The following is a 19734-nucleotide window of genomic DNA, read 5'->3' as shown; positions in this document are numbered from 1 at the left end:
GGCTCTCAAAGCAAATAATTAAACTCCTTCCAAGGTAATAGGTGATTTCTGCCACACCAGAAGTCTTCCTTCCAGCTAACGCTCCTTGAAGTGGAGGCAGATAACGGACAGTTTTTAAAATGTGCGAATTAAATGCATTAGCCCTTGCCGCTCGGAGCTCTGGACACACACTGCTATAAAGTGAGGGATTTCTTTCTCTTCTGCAGTTATCGCTGACACGGACGGCTCATTGGATCCTTCTTGGTATGGGCACCAGCGGGCGGCACTCGCGAGTGCCATAGACACGCTGGCTTGGGAAGCCTGCTTAACTTGTTCAGAGGCTCTCCCGCTACTGCTCGAGATAAGGAATCCGTCCTCCCGGCTGGGCCGCCTGCCTTTAAGCATCTGAATGTTACACACCTCCCCTCAGATCCGCAACCCATAAAGCTGTCGCTGTCCCACGGGTGGCCTTTTTGAGCCTTGGGATCTGGAACAACAGTTGTTTGTTAAAGCCCGAGATTATCCTCAGCTTAAAGGAGGAGGAGAAGCCCAGGTTAGGAAGGGAGCCCGGTGAAGATGGGAGGGAGACAAGAAACCCCTCCATGGGGGACAGAGCTGGGGACTGTGTTTCTCTTTAGCTCAGTGCTTCTCACACTGTGGCCCGTGGACTAGCAGTATCAGCCTTACCTGGGAGTTTGTTAAAAATGCAAAATTTCCTGGGAATGCAAGCTGGTGCAGCCACTCTGGAAAACAGCATGGAGGTTCCTCAAAAAACTAAAAACAGAACTACCCTACGACCCAGCAATTGCACTACTAGGCATCGATCCACGGGATACAGGTGTGCTGTTTCGAAGGGACACATGCACCCCCATGTTTATAGCAGCACAATCAACAATAGCCAAAGTATGAAAAGAGCCTAAATGTCCATCGAGGGATGAATGGATAAAGAAGATGTGGTATATATACACAATGGAGTGTTACTCAGCAATCAAAAAGAATGAAATCTTGCCATTTGCAACAATGCAGATGGAAATGGAGGGTATGATGCTAAGCGAAATTAGTCAAAGACAAATATCCTATGACTTCACTCATATGAAGACTTTAAGAGACAAAACAGATGAACATAAGGGAAGGGAAACAAAAATAATATAAAAACAGGGAGGGGGACAAAACAGAAGAGACTCATAAATATGGGAACAAACTGAGGGTTATGGGAGGGATTGTGGGAGGGGGGATGGGCTAAATGGGCATTAAGGAATCAACTCCTGAAATCATTGCTTCACTATATGCTAATTTGGATGTAAATTTTAAAAAATAAAACAAGTTAGAAAAAAATGCAAAATTTCCCTCCTCTCTCCAGGTTGCACATGCTGGATGGGGTGAGTGATGGGTTTCAGGAGCCCTCCAGATGATTCTGACGTCTGCTCAAGTCTGAGGGCGGATGTCTTAGGGGAGTAGTTTAGGGTCCTTTCTTGGCTCACCTGTGGACTGCCATTCAATTTTTATCATTATTGATTTTTTTAAAAATAGGCCTGTCAGGGAGGCTTCAGTGTAGATCTTTTTTTAAGTAAGTCAAAACAAAGTGTCTTTAATGGCAGTTAAATCTGACTTCCATTAGCTAACCACTCGGCCTAACGAGTCAAGTGCCTGACCCAGCAGGTGCATCTTAACATTGTACTGTCTGAAAGCTGAGGCCCTTACGTGTCGGGCTAACCATTCCAAAGGTGCATATCCTCTTCCTTTGTTTCTTCTCCTCCCTGACCTCTACAGCAAGAGCCTAAAGCCTCTCGTCTGCCAAGAATGAGAAGCTGGAAGGGTAGTGTGGATGGAGCCAGAGACACCTGCGTTTGAATTCCAGCTCTGCTCTTTTCTAGCTGTGTGACTTTGGGCAAGTTGCTCAACCTCTCTGAGCCTCTGTGTGCTCATCTATACAACAGTGCTAACAGTGATTAGTGAGAGGAGTGCTTCGGAAATTCAGGGGAATGGGAACCTTGCCACCGCATGAGATACGCGGTAGGCACCTCGGTGTGTGCTTGTACTTTCCTCTGCAGGTACCCTGCAGCAGTCTGCCTTCACAGCTTGGTACGTTTCGCTTTCAGATGATACAGACCTTGAGTTTTGGCCCCTGCTACTTCCCCGCTTCATGAGAATGCCCCCACAAAGGACAGAAGGACAAGGGAAAAGTTGAGTCAGGACCTCCTCGGGACTTGTCTGCAGCACCCGTGACAGATGTGGAGGGGTGCCCCCCCAGGAGCTTGGGGAACAAATAACATCACCACAGCCCATCTGGGGACACAGAAAACAGTGTAGTCCTGGAAGGCATTTGGCTTGACAGATTTCCCTGTGATGACCAAGAAGGACAGAAAACGGCTGGGAGAGTTCTCCCCAGCTCAATGCCAGCAGCCCCGGCTGGTTCCTGGCAAAAGCGGCCGGTGTTCTCCTGGCGGATTATAGCAAATCAACAAAATGTGATCTTCCACAGGAAACTAGATGTGGCTGGACTTCCAGAAGAGGCATGGAAGTTCTGTTTAGTTACCAAGAGCAGCGCTGAGAGAATAGCTGGGTTTGCGTTAGAAGACAAGAGTCGAGGCTAGAATGTGGCACAGGTAGAATCGTCCAGGGTTGTGCACTGCTCAGCTGCAGAGGGGGCTCTTGGCATCCACTATAGCGTGGATGGAAGCTTCCTCCGACTTGCCTGATAGCTGGCTTCCTCTCCAAGTACTGTATACAGGCAGGCTTACCTGGCCTGTTTCTAAAAACATGCAAAATGCAGGGGCGCCTGGGTGGCTCAGTCGGTTGAGTGGCCGACTTCGGCTCAGGTCATGATCTAATGGTCCGTGAGTTCGAGCCCCGCGTCGGGCTCTGTGCTGACAGCTCAGAGCCTGGAGCCTGTTTCGGATTCTGTGTCTCCCTCTCTCTGACCCTCCCCCGTTCATGCTCTGTCTCTCTCTGTCTCAAAAAAATAAAGTAAATGTTAAAAAAAAATTTTTTTAAAAACATGCAAAATGCAGATAATAATTTGGGGACATTGATTTTTTAAAAAGGCTCTTCTGTTTTGATTGGAAATAAAATGTAGCAGCAGCAGCCCATGACAAGGCAGCAGTTATGAACCACGATCGTGCCGTGCCCACGAGCCTCGGAGGTTGCCGTTGGGGGCGGCATCAGTGGTCCTCAGGTCCAGAGTCAGCATCCTGCCCTGGTGGGTATGAGGTTTGAGATGTCTCCGTGGCAGTCTCTGCCCAAGTGGGCACCACTGGGGCAGGGGTCCGAGGCGTCACCCCGCCTGCAAAAGGACTCCGTTGCGGGAGCTCATGGCTTGGGTGCAGGAAGCTCAAACCATCCCAGAGGGAAGTCTGTCAGTCTGTCAGGTGTAATATGAGAGAACCCCCAAACAGGAGTGTCCGGGGAAACGCATCCAACACCATAGGTGAACTCATCTGAGGACTTGGGGGGCGGGCAGGGCCGAGGAGGACAGGATGGATGTTAAAGCCTAACCTCAACAGGTACTTCTTTCTGTTGTCTCTACTTTGATGAAATACTCACATTTACCAGTGTTGTCCAAACTCTTAAATCCAAGAACCCCCATGATGTGTTCAATCTCAGAACCCCGCGAGTAGGCGGATATTTTGAGGAAATAGGGCTCCACCACTGGAAACTGCACAAAGGTGGCAGATTAAAAACAAAAAAAAAGAAAAAAAATTCCTGTAGCACATGTTTGGTTTCTCCTAGCAAAGCACTAGGTTGTTTACAACGTGGCAAAGCCTTAAGAAATCGTTTTCCACTCATGGTGCAGCTGCATTCCTGGGCTCCCCCTCCAGCCTAGCAAGGAGTCAGCAGTGAAACTCCTTTACTTTTCTCTCAGTCACAGAGTGCCTAACCCTCAACTCCCTATTAGGTGACACTATGTGGTGCCACTGAAATAGAAGGCAGTGACCATCGTGGGAACTTAAACTAAAACTCACCCTGTGGTACCGTTGTCACAGAGCTGTGCCTGCCCCAGATTAGTCCCATGATGCTCTTCTTCCTGGCAAGACCACTCTGTCCCTGGGGGTCCTGACTCTGGCCTCACCTGCCCAGCTCTCGCTCCTTTGGGGGCTTCTCTCGCGTCCTTTGTGTCTTTCACAACCGGGCTTGGTACCTGCTCAAGATTTTGTGACTGTCACCCTCCTAAGTGTTTACCACGCACAGGTCTCTGGCATCTGACTCTGTGAGCACTGGGGACCCAGGCCCCACTGAGTGGACTGCCCCTCCCTGAGGTGGGGGCCATGCTGGGCATAGGTACCCCTCAGGATGGCAGAGGTCACAGGGATCTTTGCTCAGGAAGACTGAGAGCACCCCGTATGTTTGGGGTGTGGAAGAAGGCCACAGTCTCTGCTGGGCTGTTCGCGCACAAAACCCATCCCTCTTTTGTAACCACAGTGACCCAAGTATTCTCTTCCACACCCTTCGTATTTCCCTGTCTGCTCAAGCTCATTTGCCCAGATTTATTCCCAGCACACAGTCTCTCAAACTGGCTTCCTCTGGGGCAGTTCGTGTAGTCAGCAGGCTCAGCGGGACTTTGAAAATTTTCCCTCTTTCCTTGCTTAAATTAGTTTCTCTCTCTGGAAAGTGACCAGAAATAATGTCTAGATGCACCAGTGCCTCCTCACTACACCCAAGCGAGGTTTTGAGTCTGGAATTATAGGAGTAGCTCGGCTTGTGGGCTCTGTCGTCCTTCCATCCATTCACCCCACAAGTAGGTTTTGAGTGCCGACTCTATGCTGTATTCCAGGGATACAGGTATAAATAAGACCGCTGGCAGCCTTGACCTGATGGAATTGACTTCTAGCGTCAGTCATGGCAGCAGCGTATCTGGTATATTATATCCCAGGTGTGTGCTAAGATTTACATGGATTGTCGTGGTGCTAAGACGCATCACACAGATTGAATCCACATCAATACCCTTTAAGGCAGGGCTTGACAAATGGGGGCTTGTCTCCCGGGCCAAATGTGGCCCACCGCCTGTTTTTGTAGATAAAGTTTTATTGGAATACAGTCGCGCACATTCGTGACATATTAGCTATGACTGCTTTTAAGATACAGCAGTGGAGCCAAATGGTTACAACAGAGACCATATGGCCTGCGGAGCCTAGAATATTTATTATCTGCCTTTCCCAGAAAAAGTCGCCAACGTTGTTTTTACAGAAAACCCAGTTGCCTGACGTTGACTTAGGTTAGAGTTACTGTCCCATTGTATAGATGAGAACGCTGGGCCACTGAGTGAGAAATCGGGCTGCTGAATGGCGAAGAGACTCTTCAGGAAGTCTCACGCCACATCTTCCACATGACCCGTTCTTGTCCAGCTCTATTACTGACTGTGCGACCTTGTCCTCTCTAAGCCTCTGTTGACTTCCCTGCCACATGGGGAAATGCTTTGCTGCAGGTCAGGCTCCCCAGGAAGCAGCCTTTGATAGATTTGGGTGGAGGAATTTTTAGGGGGGGGGGTGCCCCGGGGAACACCTGTGGGGAAAGGAGGGCACAGGAGTGGGCAGGGGGAAAGACGGGCTACGATGCAGTCACAGCAGTGGCTTTATTAGCCAACCCCCGGGGGAGCCCTGGAACTGGGATGGCCTTTTGGAGTTCTGAGTTGGGACAGGAGGGTGGGGCACACGGCACAGGGCTGGCCCCATATTCTGTGCCCTTCTAATCCGGGAGATCTGGTGAGAGTGTGGGCCCAGTGCTTGGTAGCCCACAGCCTGCTCAGAAGGGAAGCAAGTAGCCAGCATCGTGGCTCATAGGAGGGGCAGGCCCCTGTGTCTTCTCCCATTCTGCTTCTCCAAATAATAGGATTTCAGGACCTCCTCTCCCAGAGCCAACTGAAAGACATACGCCCTCATCCCCAGAGTCCCCTGAAATCCACAACTAAAATACAGTGCATGGGGGCACCTGGGTGGCTCAGTCGGTTAAGGGTCTGACTCTTGATCTTGGCTCAGGTCATGCTCTCACAGTTCATGGGTTCAAGCCCCTCATCAGGCTCTGTGCTGACAGCACACAGAGCCTGCTTGGGACTCTCTGTGCCTCCCTCTTTCTGCCCCTCCCTGTGTACATGCTTGCTCTCTCTGACTCTCTCTGTCAAAAATAAGCAAATAAATAAACATTTAAAAATAAGTAAATGAAATACACTGCATGGAGGGCATTAAACAGGCTCTTAGGGTGGGTGTGATGTGTGTGGACCATGATTCAAGTTTGCTGCTGGTAACACTCTGCTCCAGGAGTGCTGGGAATCGTGTCTTGCTCAGACAAGAGCTTGCGCACGCAAGCAGATGGTCGGGTGATGCGCTGGGTTCACAGAGACAACATTGATTTATCCCCATCCTCTCTGCTTTCTAGTTCCAGTGGCGATTCTCCCGAGAAGACATGCACAACAGGCAGATGAGGAAGTCCAAAGGCAAACTCAGCGCCAGAGACAAGCGACAAGCAGAAGAAAATGAGAAGAATTTAGAAGACCAGTTTTCCAAAGCCGGAGACGTGGGAAACTGTGTGCCGGGCCTGCATCAGGAGGACGAGGCGTCCGAGGAGCTGAAGGTCCCCGCCCAGGAGATCACAGAAGGAAAGCTCTGTGTGGAGGGTGGGGCTGTGCAAAACGGTCCTGCGGGTCATTACAGGGCCCCGGAAGGGGGCTGCGCTGAGCAGTCCCATCCCAGAGAGGATGCCAGGGAGGGAGGCGCCCAGGAAGTGGCCGCAGAGCCCGAGACAGTGGGGGACAACTGAGTCCTGAGCGGTTGGTGTTGCACGCCTGATGCGCTGGCAAAGCAGAGGCACCGTGCCGCCATCTGGGTGGGGGGCTGGTTTGCCCCAGCGTCACGTGTTACCCTTTGGCTTGGCTTGACCTCTTCTCGTGAGCTCACCGGGCCCTCTGAGGGCCGGGTCCCTGACAGTTTTGGTCTCTGCACATCCATTAGAAATGTGTCGTAATGCCCCAGTGTTAGAATGCAAGAGGTCAGGTTATTTCTTCATCTGTTTCCCAGTCCCATGGGAAGGAGTGGCCCATCCAGTGCCTGTGTCCACCACCCCCCCCCCACCACTGCCAGGTTCCCCCAGGGAGCATTCGAGTCAGGTCCATCCATGGACCTCCCTGGCTACAAACCAAGACTGTTCATTCCCACACCCTGCCGGGGGTGCATTTTACATCCGCTGCTGCTCTCTGTGGCTCTTTGGTGATGTAACAACCCCCGGAGCCCATCAGGTGCCCTCCTCCATCTAAGCCCCACACGCCCTGCTGCTTTGACAAGGAAAATGACAGTAGGGAGGGGAGGTGCCCCACCTCCTGGCTTTTCTCGAAGTATTCCCATAGATACTGGTAATTTGAAAATGAAGAGGTAATTCTGTGTGTACACCTGCTCTTGCAGAGTTTCCAAGAAGGTATTCTGTATTAGTATCAATGCCAAAAAATTTTTTAAAGAATTTGTACTCAGCACATTATCTGAACACACGTTCCTTCTTTCATTTCAGGGCAACCCGACTGGTTGGGAGCTCTTGTTATGTGCTATTTTAATCAGTGTATCATTGGCCAAGTTGTTTCCATGTATGCTATCACATGTTTATATTGTCCAGAAAGTATTGTTAAGGCTTTAAGTAGTTGCAACTGGTGAACCGTGGAGAGAGAATGCCGATTGTCTTGACCCAAACAACAGCCTTTCTCTTCTCTTTCTTGTTTAGTTACTTAAAGCAATAAATCATCTATGAGTTTAGTGCATTGTGAGCATTGAATATTGTGTCACAGTGAAAAGCCTGTCTAGCCTCATGTCCAAAGGACTCGACTCCACAGTCCCCATTCATTCTTTATGTAAGTTTCTGACTCCTGGCAGCATGATGATTTTGGAGAAGAAAATGAAGCTCCTGTAGAAAACAGCAGAGCCAGCTAAACACGCTGTGCTTTCCTGTCATTTGTAGAAAGAAGATGGAAAGTGGGATTCAGGTGTCACCAGGTGAGGCAGGGCACAGCCACTCCCCATTGCCCGGGGTGGTGGAAACAACTTTTAAAACAAACAAAAAGCCCTACCTCGGCTTCTATGCATGTTTCCAGACTTTTAAGTAAATTATTTCATGAAGCAAGTCTCTTCTCTGTTTGCAAGTTTGCTGAAATACACGTTTACACTATATTTTGTAGGGCAGAATTGAAAACCCTGTACAGCCACATTGTACAGTTGTTTTCCTCTTTTTTTATAAAGTTTATTTATTTTCACAGAGACAGAGACAGCGTGAGTTGGGGAGGGGCAGAGAGAGAGAGGGAGAGAGAGGGAATCCCAAGCAGGCTCCGCACCACCAGCTCAGAGCCCGACACAGGACTCGAACCCACGAAACTGTGAGGTTGTGACCTGAGCTGAAACCAAGAGTCGGACGCTTAACCAGCTGAGCCACCCAGGTGCCCCAGTTGTTTTCCTCTTGGTTTTTGAACAAACTTCCACCACCGAGGCCCAGAGCTTCCCTAAAAAGGTTGAAGGCTCTGTTCAAAGAGAAGGCAACAGTTTAAAAATGACATTTTCCGCAGTTATACCCAAGAACATCTATACAGCATTGATATTAAAAATTATCTCTTGGCTTATATCTTCGAGGGTCACGGCTTTTTAAAAATGCAGTAGTTCGCAGAGCCTGGGACAGAAACAATGCCCATCTCTCACAACTTTGGAAGGCGTTTGGTCCCAGCATGCACCCCTTCAGGTGGATGCCTGTATCACTCAGCAGTAGGTACGTTTTTCAATAATTAAATGACATGTATGTTGGCTGCATGTGTTATGGGAAAACAATTGAAAGTGACTGTAGCTAATTTGAATTCCTCAGGGGGTTTGACCCTAGCGCCAGGCTAACAAGTAATTCCTGAATGTCTTGTGTTTTCCGGCTTTTCCATGCTCGTGCTGACATCCGGCAAAATATTAGTCTACCTGAGGCAGTTCTCATACTGACTGGGGGAGCTTTAAAAATTCCTGATACCTGGGTCCCACTCGAGACTGGAGTGGCCGCTCCAGGGAGTGGCCTGGGTACCGGGTTTGCAACCCCGCTGTGGATTCCATGGTGCAACCAAGGGTGAGAGTCGCTGGCCACAGAATTGCTGTGAGCTGAATCACAGCTTGTTCCTTGTGAAATGAAATGCTTTTTACGAAAAGTAAGTAACCAACACCCTGACACTCCACCCTGACATCCTCCATGTGTCTTTCAAGCAGCGGGATTCCCAAAGGAAACGTTACTCTCCTATGATTGCCGATAGGGTGAAAGTCCATCGTTGGCCCAGATGAGGCCTCGTGACCAGGAAAAGCTGCAGAGGCTTGTAGGAGGCTTGTGCACATGGCAGTCAGTCTTTGCATCTGTCACAGCAGGTCTGGAAGGAACGGGGAGTTCTGGGGGTGATCAGGTGACTTAAGTGGGGGCCTAAGTGACTTTGATGGCCCTGCTGCCACTGCCATCCAGCTCAATGGGACATTCCAGAGAGTCAGAGGCACCACGAGAAGGGAGGCCAAGTCTGGCCTCATGGGAAGGACTGGGACTCTGCCGTGGAGGGTTCTGTTCATTCTTCGGCCCAGTTGGTTTGCCTGTGGAAAGAGGTTTTTGGAAGGGGGAAAAAAAAAATCTCTCCCAGGAACAAATGAGAAGTTCTTCTGAAGCTGTGGCTTAAATTCTGAGTCTTAGGCCAGGAGGGTATTTTTCTTTTTCTTTTTTTTTTTTAAATTTTTTTTAATGTTTATTTGTGCGAGAGAGAGAGAGAAAGAGAGAGAGAGGAAGGGAGAGAGAAACAGGGAGACACAGAATCCGAAGCAGGCCCCAGGCTCTGAGATGTCAACACAGAGCCCGATGCGGGGCTCGAACTCACAAACTGTGAGATCATGACCTGAGCCGAAGTCCAGGAGGGTATTTTTCAAGACCTTTTCTTCACCTCCAGAGGTTCAGGGGAGGGTCGTGGGTGGGGAGGAGTGCCATTCAGGTGTGGTGCTCTCAAGTGCACATGGCCACAAGGTCAAAGAATTGACACACGGAGAGCCTAAGGACACCCATGTTAATGAAGCAGTGAGCCTGTTCGACATCGGGCTCCCCTTGGTGGAAAAGCCCAGCTGGGCTTTGGATCGGCTGGTTAGGATGCTAACCTACACATGTAATCTCCAGGTAATTTCTCCACATCTCCAAGCACCAGTGTCCCCACGTGTGGAATGGGGCTGACCCCCACCTCATTAGATTTTTGTATGCAGACGACATGTGCAAAGTGCTTGGTGTGGTTGTCAGTGAATCCTAATGCCGTCCAGTAACAAGGTGGCAGAAGCTGTCAATGCCCAGCCGGTGCCCACAGACTTCCGTACTTCCAGCCTCTCTGCACTCCGGGCCATGTGACTGGGTTCTGGCCAACAGGAGATGAGCAGATGTGGTGCAGGCCACTTCTGGGCCTGACCTTTACAAAGCCCCTCACGCCACCTCTGCCCTCCCAACACCCTTGGCGTAGTTCAAGATGGACCATGACGTGAGAGTACATCAAAATGAGCTATGCTAGGGGTGCCTGGGTGGCTCAGTTGAGCGTTCGACTTTGGCTCAGGTCGTGATCTCACAGCCCGTAAGTTCGAGCCCCACAACGGGCTCTGTGCTGACAATAAGAGCCTGCAGCCTGCTTCAGACTCTGTGTCTCCCTTTCTCTCTGCCCCTCCCCTACTCCTGCTCTGTCCCTCTCCTTCAAAAATAAACATTTTAAAAAAATGAGCTATGCTAAACCACTGACAACATAAGTTTTATCTGTTACAGAAGCATAGCATAGCCCATCCTGACAGAAATACTCTAATAACGTTTTTCAAAGTCTTCACGTATTTGTTAGTGGTTTGTAAGTAACAATACGGTCAGCACGGTCCAGTCCTTGTCTGAATGTTTTCAAATCTCCAAGCTGATCATACTTCACTTGAGCTGTGCTTGATGGGACCAGCTTCAAGAAAACACTAGGACGAGACGTTCTAATTCACTTCTTATGAAGCACATTTTATCAGTTCTCCAAACATATTAATCATGGCCGGTTTTAAGCCACAAGACATGTTTCAGGAAGAGCTCTCGGGTGGCGCAGTGTTTATCAGGAGGTTCACGTTCACCCAAAACTCCTCACTCAGGCAACACGCTGCGGGCGGGCGGGGCCTGGCTGACCCCGGGAGACCCCGCGGGGCAGCACAGTCTGGGCTCCGGGCCCCCACCCCGAGTGGGCCCAGAGCGGCAGCTGGGAATGAAGGCTCAGGAAAGGGTTGGTGGGAGGCGGCAGGAGAAAAGACGGGGGCCGTAGGCGGCAGCCTTGAGGTGACTTGGCGCCGACTCCCCAGCCGTGCCAGCGGGTCGGGTCTCCCAAGGGTCCCGCCGAAAGTGCTGGAGCTGACTGCGTGGGCGGGGCCGGCTGCACCTCGGGTGATGAGCGCTCTGCCGGCTCCACGACCTGCCCAAATGAGCTCGGGAGAGTCTGGTTTTCCTGTACCTGGTCCCCAGGGTCTGGAACAGGGAATCACGTGGACGTGAGATCTAAAGACAGGACCCAACAAGTCTTTGGCTGGGATTTCTGAGGTGACGGTTGCCAGGGAAGGAAGCAAAGCCAATGTTTACCACAGGTTCCTGTTGATAGAGATCATTTCTGTGGCCAGACTAAGCTCACTCCGGGTTGTCGAGAGCTGCTCTCTGAACCTGCCAGGTGCTCGCTTCCCTAGCCGCTGCGACACAGTAGGGTGTGGCATCTCCCTGCCGAGGCGGCCGGGCCGTGGCAGACCTGTGGGTGCATTTTTCTTTTCTTTCTTTTTTTTTTTTTTTAGGGTTTATTCATTTTTTTAGAGACAGAGCATGAGTGGCGGAGGGGTAGAGAGAGAGGGAGACACAAAATCCAAAGCAGGCTCCAGGCTCTGAGCTGTCAGCAGAGAGCCTGATGTGGGGCTCGAACCCACGAACTGTGAGATCATGACCTGAGCTAAAGTCGGACGCTCAGCCGACTGAGCCACCCAGGCGCCCCCCTGTGGGTGCATTTCTACTGCACGAGGGATCATTCTCCGCACACACAGGTAGTTGTTGTTTTTCATGTTTACTTATTTTTGAGAGAGAGAGAGACAATGAGCGAGCGGGTAGGAGCAGAGGGAGAGGGGGACAGAGGATCCCAAGTGGGCTCTGCGCCGACAGCAGGGAGCGGGAGGCGGGGCCCAAGCTTGATAACCGAGAGATCGTGACCGGAGCTGACGTCAGACATTTAACCGACCACGCCCCCAAGGCGCCCCACGTATGCGGTTTTAAGGCCCACACCACAGTGCTAGGTGCTGGGAAGAGAGCAGTGAACGAGACCGAGACCGACTCCCATCCCGGCTCCCTCGGGGCTTACGACACACGCTAGGTTCCGGCACCGGCAGCCGTAGCTGTGGGGAGTGGCGTGGACAAGGGCGGGATGCCGCGAAGGCACCGACAGGGAGAGGTCACCCACTTACGGAAGGCTTCGCCGAAGGATAAGCAGTCAGGTGAGCAGTCCACAGGGTGGCAGTGTGCCTCGCAGCTCAGGGCGCAGACTGGAGCCCCGCTGCCCCGCTAGAACCCGGACTCTGCGGCCTACCAGCTGGGTGGCCTTGGGCAAGTCACTTAACCCGCCTGTGCCTCGGCTGCCTCATCTGTAAAAGGGAGGTAGAGGCCGTAGCGAGAATGAAGTGAGTGTATGCAAAGTGCTTAGAGAGCGTCTGGCACAAGGGAAGTGCTATATACAAACGTTAGCAACGAGGAAGCAAGACTGAACAGGAAGAATGTGAGAGCAGTTTCTGAAGGAAGCAGCTTATGTCCACGTAACTGAAAGAAATCGAAGCAGGTTCGCAGAGAGTGTGTGTGTGTAGGGGTGGGGAGTAGCAACGATGAGATTCGAGACAGAGATGGATGGGCAGGGCCTGAGGCAGCTGAGCCTCATGAACCCTGGTAAGGATTCTCTTCCTCACAGTAGGAGTCATGGGGGGCCATTGATCAGTTTTAAACAGGGAGATGACGTCAAATTTGCATGTTTAAAAGATCTCTCTGGCTGCTGAAGGAGAAAGGTGTGCAGGGGGCCCAGAGAGGATGCAGAGGGGGGCTGGTGCATTAGTGCAGGTGGGAGTGTGGGTGGTTTTCCCCTCAGTAGAGAGCAAGAGGAAGGGTCAGCTTTGAGAGTGATTTAGGAGCAAAAATCGACTGGATTCTGCACTGACCGGTGAGGGAGGTATGGAAGCTACCAGCCCTACCAGAAACCAGTGAGGACTGTCCTTATTAAAAGTATTTCCTCGGAATAGGGGTGTCTGGGGTGGCTCAGTTAAGCAGCTGACTCCTGATTTTGGCTCAGGTCATGATCTCACAGCTGGTGTGTTCAAGCCCCGCATCAGGCTCCACGCTGACATGGCGGAACCTGCTTGGGATTCTCTCTCTCCCTCACTCTCTGCCCCTCCTCTGCCCGTTCTTGCTCAAAATAAATATTTTAAAAAAATAAAATGAAATAAAAGTATTTCCTCGGAATAACAAATACTGCAGTGATACTGCCATCGTTCAAAACTTTTCTAGAAACCCTCTTGTGGATTAGTTTTCAGGATTTGAATGACTAACTCAACATGATTCTACAAAGTCACTAAAACATGAGTCTGGATACTTCCCTTAAGACCCAAAGAATAGGACTTTAATTTCTGGAGGGAGGAAGCTGTTGACAAACAGAAGCAGCTGGTGGGGAGGTACCATGGGTAAGTCATAGGTTGTAGAACGGGACCTATTTGTCTTGGGTCAGAAGGACAGAGCCTAAAACAATTTGTAATGGCAATGCTACAATTATAGCCAAGGCTATCCACTGTGGGAACTGTGTCTTAGAAATGGAGTAAAAGGACTCATTCAATCCAGAGACGTTTTGAAAACATGGATCCCACGTTGGTTGACAGGTAAGAGGAAGCAAGCTTTCCTCGCTGTAACTAACACAATCTTTAGTAATCAATACTTCTGTATTTAAATGTGTTGCTCACTAGACATAAAGTTCAGTATGGCTTTGGATTTTCTGCTGCCTCTAAATAATATGAAGGTTTAATGAAGGTAAGAAATAGATTTCACTTATCAGGGTGAGCATTAAAATGCTTCCTGTAATGAACCTCTGTTTGTGAATCCTGGGTACCTCTTCTCTTGTTGATTCTTCAGCAAAGAGAACAAGAAAATCATCTGAGAAGGAAGGACAACCGGCAAGCCTGTCAGGGCCTGGATCCCGAAATGCCTAAGTTGCTAACTGTTGAGAAAACTCTTCTTTTCACGAAGCCAGGGAGCTATCAATTCAGCTGCTGTCTCAGTCCAGCCCACCTTAAGCCCCAACAGGAAAATGTTGTCAGTTTTCTTTCTTATTAATGGTGAATCCACCATTTCTCCTGAGCCCCAACTCCAGAATTTAATCAGTACCACAGTGCAGAAGTCCTCTATATCAAACCAAACTTTTCCCTTGCTTCGGCCCAAGGCAGTTTCTTCTTATTCTGTCGACACTGGAGATGCAAACAACAGTAATTGCAACAATGAATCAAGTATTTGAAGACAGTTAAGACCCTCCTTCGTCATCTCTCATCAGAATGGCCAACCTCCGCTCCACTCGATCTCTAAGGCCCGTTTTTTTCCATCAGGAAAATTGCAGAATGATCATGCTAAAAGTGATTCTAGGTTGTGTAGTCCTACCCACTTGACAGATCAGGAGAGCAGGTCACGGACATAGTAAGTCGTGCAGGAAGCTGTACAACAGGGATGACTTAGGTCTCTCGATGCCTGGCACCCTGTTCTCTCCACCCTACTACACAGCCAACTAAACTTGTTCCATTCTTTCTTTCTTCTCTCTAGGTGCCTATAGTCCCTAAGGACAGACAGGCTTGGTTGGATTTTTTTTTTTAAATCTCACTAAAATGGAATGGAGTGTTCTGGTTAAATGAGTCTCTCTTTAAAAAAAAAAAAAAAATGGGAGGCAAGTCTACCCCGTTAATGAGTGGGGAGGATTTTGGAACAAGGTCAGGGCCGAGTCTGTGGAGAGGACTCATAAGTCACGCATTGTCACTGTCAGCCATGTGAGCTTGGGCAAGCCATCCAACCACTCAGTCTCATTTCCCTTACTGGTAAAATGGAACAGCATCTTCACCCTGATCATCCTGCCTACTTCACACAGACACTGTGGCTAATTCAATGAGCTAAAACAAATGTCTTGTCAAATGCCAAGTGCTCCTGTAGTATTCATTTGATAATAGAACTCTAGCCAAAATCTAGACCACCAGTGAATTCAGGTGAACTCCAGAGTTACTATTTCCCATCCCTTTTCCTTTATTACTTTATCTGTGAAAATGAACCTCTATGGCTACATCTAAGACCTTTGTGTTTAAATAATCTAGAGGTTGGGAAAAAAAAAAAAAAAAGGAGGTAAAGAAAACACAGAATATACTAAGAAGCTATAATAATTAGAACAGTGTTGAATCAGAGCAGGAACAAATAAATAGACCTATGGAACGGAGAGTCTAGGGGAAAAAAAATCCATCTGTAGGTGGGAGTTTCATATGTGATAAAGAAGGCATTTCAAACCACTGGGGGAAAGTGTGGAATATTTGATAAATGGTGATGGGCAACTGGAGAGCCATATGAAAAAGTCAGATCCTTATCCCCCCATCAAGCACAAAAATTAATCTCCAATAGATTAAAGACCTGCCAAAGTATCAGAAGAAAGTATATCCATAAAAGCCAAGGGAAAATATGTGATTATATATAAATTTAAAACTCTGGTGTAAGTTATAACAAACAATTCAGGGACAAATAATACATTGGGGAAAATATTTGCAATGCATATACAGACAAAAGATTAGCATGCATTCTATTTTATAAAGAGTTACAAATCCATAAGATATCAAAGTGGACATAAAATGTGAACACACCATTCTAAAAAAAATGGCTAAAACATTTTTGGAAAAAATGCTAGGGAGCAATCAGGAAATTAATTTTTTAATTAATGTGACTAGGAAACACACTTTAAAGACTTAAACAACCTAGCGTCAGAGAAATGGGTACTTTCATACTCCATTAGAATATAAATCGATTGTGCATTTTACAGGGCCATTTGGCAATACCAGCCAATTTTTGATCCAGAAATGATCCAGAAATGACAGGATACATGCACAAGAATTGCACAAACAAGTCTGTTTCCTGCAGTACTGTTTGTAATAGGCCCAAACTGGGAACAGTGTAGATGTCCATCATAGAGATGTAATTACGTACATGATGGCATGCATCTACAGCTGGGAGTAGGCAAGAAGAGTAAATTCATAAGTGCACATACCTGTCTGTGTGTCCAAGGTTAATACACTGCAAAAGGTCTAATACCTAGCAAGCTCTTTATATAGAAGTTCATGCTAGCTAGGCCAGGGAGTGGGATGGGAGAGAAGAAAACTTTGGCATTTTGATGCACATGCTTTCATATTATTTGATTTTTTATAATCATATTCATCAGGTAATTAAGAAAGAACAAAGGAATAGACAAAATCTTGGGACATGGAGATGACACGGAGGTCAGGTTTATGGGCTCCTGCAGGGGCAGGGGCAGGGGTAGGGGCAGGGGTAGGGGCAGGGGCAGGGGCAGGGGCAGGGATGGGGGATGGTGGGGACGGGACGGGGGGGTAGTTAAGAACCCAGAACAGACAGGATGGAGACGGCTGCTTAGTAACGAGGAAGTCAGGACTCCTGAACACAAATAATTTTCAATGCACGCCTTGAGTGGATGGTGGGTCAGAAGGTATCTTCGTATGTCATCACCACGCCTGCTGCCGAGGCACGTATTAGGAAAGAAGAATATTAAAGACAAGACATCCCACTACTTCTCGAAGATGAGAATGGTATAATTCTTGGAGTTTCATTTAAAATAAAATGAAATAACAGCGCTCAGGTTAAATTATCAGCATACGATCATCCGCAGTACCCAGGAATGAAGGAAATTGCTGTTTTCCAATCAGAAAGAAAGAAAAAAAAAAAAAAAAACTCTCCGACAGAGGTGCGTGACGCTGGGCAATCACCGGGCTTGTGCATACATATTGCTGCTCACACAAGCGTATGTGAACACACCTACAGCAGCTCTGCGTCCTGTGTAACAGCTCTCCCGAGCACAGTGTGGGCACAACCCTTCCCATAGCTCCACCCACGCCTCCAGTGACCTGTCCAGCCAGCCACCTTCTATAGCTTCCCTTTTGATTGGCAACACTTGCAAATAAACCATTTTGCCCTCTAAAGCATTTCTACTTTGTTTTCCAAATACTTAACTTGCTCAGGATAACCTTATATTTTCCTATCTACAATCTCTAGCACAGTGACTGCGCATACTAGGTGCTCAATAAATCACACTTAGTTAACTTCTCACCCTCCAGAAAACGCCGTCACCTCAGCATCCCAAGTGGTATCCCACTGAATGATTCTTTCATAGTTTTTCAGGCTGTTATTTCTCTCACCTTAAAAAAAACAAAACTAACTATGGCTTGGTTTATAGCACTGTACCAACCTAACTATACTGTTGTTGACTTCTTAGCTTTGACAAATACACCATGGTTCTATAAGACGGTATTCGGGGAAGCTGGGTAAAAGGTATACGGGAACCCTTCGCAGCTCTTCTGTAAATCTAAAGTTACTTCAAAAGAAAAAGTTTTAAAACAAAACAAAATTTTTAAAAGGAGTAAAAAGAAAGGTGGTGGTGGGTGAGTTCTATGGACTCTACTTGCCTTTCCTATCTTTTTTTTCCCCTTCATAGTAAAACTCTTCGAAACTATTATCTATCCTCATTCATTACAATTTCTTTCCTCCCAGTTGTGGAAAGGAAACCACTACAATAGGTTTTCCTTCTTCACATGTTTTTTTTTCTTTTTTATTAAAAAATTTTTTTAACATTTATTTATTTTTGAGAGACAGAGAGAGACAGAGCATGAGCGGGGAAGGGGCAGAGAGAGGGAGACACAGAATCCGAAACAGGCTCCAGGCTCTGAGCTGTCAGCCCAGAGCCTGATGCGGAGCTCGAACCCACAAACTGGGGGATCATGACCTGAGCCGAAGTCAGACGCTCAACCGACTGAGCCACCCAGGCACCCCCACGTTTTTTTTCTTAACATCCATCTTGTCGAAATCACCAGGGACCTTCCAGTTGCTAAATCAACGGTCGCTCGTCGGAACTCACCTTTCCCGTCCTACCGGCAACATGACACAGCTGGCCAGTCTGTCCTCCTTGAAACACTTTCTTCATGTAGTGTCCTGACGCCACACTGCACTGATCTCCTTTTCTTCCTTCACGTTTATTAGAGCACTGTTTGCAACTCTGAGAGCCATCAGAGATGCAAATATCAGCAACCCCCACAACTAACACAGCAGGGGCCAACCCAAAACAAGCTGAACAGCAAAAATCTGGCCACAATAGACACAATCAAACGTTCAAAACGCCATGAGTTCATATTGATACTTTTAAAAATCTCACCGGTGACCAGTTTTGGAGGTTGCTAGGGCACCAACTCCTATTAGACTAACTGATAAATACAGGGCAAGAATCAAGCATCCGTTCTGTCTTTCATAATTTTTACAATACGATTTTCAAAGTGGGGGCTACCGACCAGAACCAGGGCTCCAGGGAACATCTTTATCTCAGAGCTCCATGCCCACCTGCACACACCTACTGGTGAGGGACAGCAGACCATTTGGGAAAGACCAAGTATTTGATCCATTTTCTGGTAACTGCTGGTGCTCATACCAACACTTCAAATTTGAGAAAGACTCCTACATCAGCTTCACCTCTCTCTGGTATAGACTGTAGAAGGGTCTCATATCACTAAAAGCAACATCTTTTCACAAACTAATTAGGCTCGAATGATCTTTAAGAATCCCTGTAGGGGCGGCCGGGGGCCCAGTCGGTTCCGCATCTGACTCTTGATTTCAGCTCAGGTCATGATCTCACGGTTTGTGGGACTGAGCCCCACATCAGGCTCTGTGCTGACAGCACGGAGCCTGCTTGGGATTCTTTCTCTCTCCTTCTCTCTCTCTCAAAATAAATAAATAAATAAACATTAAAAAAAAAATTCCTTTAACACAGCTCATCAGCTTGGGCACTCCCTTTCACCAATGGAAGAAATATTTACTAAGCACCTGTTATGTGCCAAGCATAGTGCGGAAAGAGACAGGGCCCTACCCGCACGTAGGTTAAAGGTTAGTGGACTAAACCTAAGCCATCCGGCCTCTTGAAATCCTTTCGGAATAAGACAAGGAGTAGCAAATTACTAACACACTCAAGCAGTGCTCTGCCAAGCACTTTATACGTATTATCACATTTAATCCCCGTGACAGTCCAGGGAGGTACGTAAGATTCTACTTTACATGTAGTAGCAAGTGTGTGCACACGTGTGTGTAATTACAAACTGAGGCATGACACACTTGAGTGACTCACTCAAGGTCATCCATCTAGCAAGCAGTGGGACTCCAGGGCTCTCTCCAGTCTACACTCTCAGCCTCCACACTATAAATTCAAGCCCCCCTGGCTTAGTTCAGTCTGAGTACCAAAGAGATCTTGACTAGCCTGGCAAACGAGGGCAACAGGCCATTCTTGGCCAGCAGACCAGAAATACTGTCCGGCACTCAGCACCAGAAACGACAGAGCTGGAAGGGACTACGGTCCAGGCAGAGGTCAAGACCTGGCCCATCTAGAGAGGTTACGGATGGTGACGTCGACTGGCAGGGTGGTGGGCAGGACAGGTGGCCCTTGCTCTGTCACAA

The 19734-nt window shown here is 48.3% G+C and overlaps 1 protein-coding gene across 2 annotated transcripts in view; it reads left to right on the top strand.

Annotated features, from left to right (window-relative positions):
• RFTN1 (raftlin, lipid raft linker 1) overlaps positions 1-7709 on the top strand; it is a 207754-nt gene extending 200045 nt beyond the window's left edge. For both annotated transcript variants that reach the window (XM_049629852.1, XM_049629851.1), the window contains exon 10: positions 6349-7709. In XM_049629852.1, coding sequence (XP_049485809.1) covers positions 6349-6729 — 381 coding nt within the window. In that variant the 3' untranslated portion in view covers positions 6730-7709. The remainder of the gene's footprint in view (positions 1-6348) is intronic.
• Positions 7710-19734: the final 12025 nt, after the last annotated feature.

This window comes from Panthera uncia, chromosome C2 (genome assembly GCF_023721935.1).
Source record: "Panthera uncia isolate 11264 chromosome C2, Puncia_PCG_1.0, whole genome shotgun sequence".
NCBI lineage: Eukaryota > Metazoa > Chordata > Mammalia > Carnivora > Felidae > Panthera > Panthera uncia.
The sequence above is the reverse complement of the archived record's forward strand: the minus strand, read 5'-3'. Positions and strand labels throughout refer to the sequence as shown.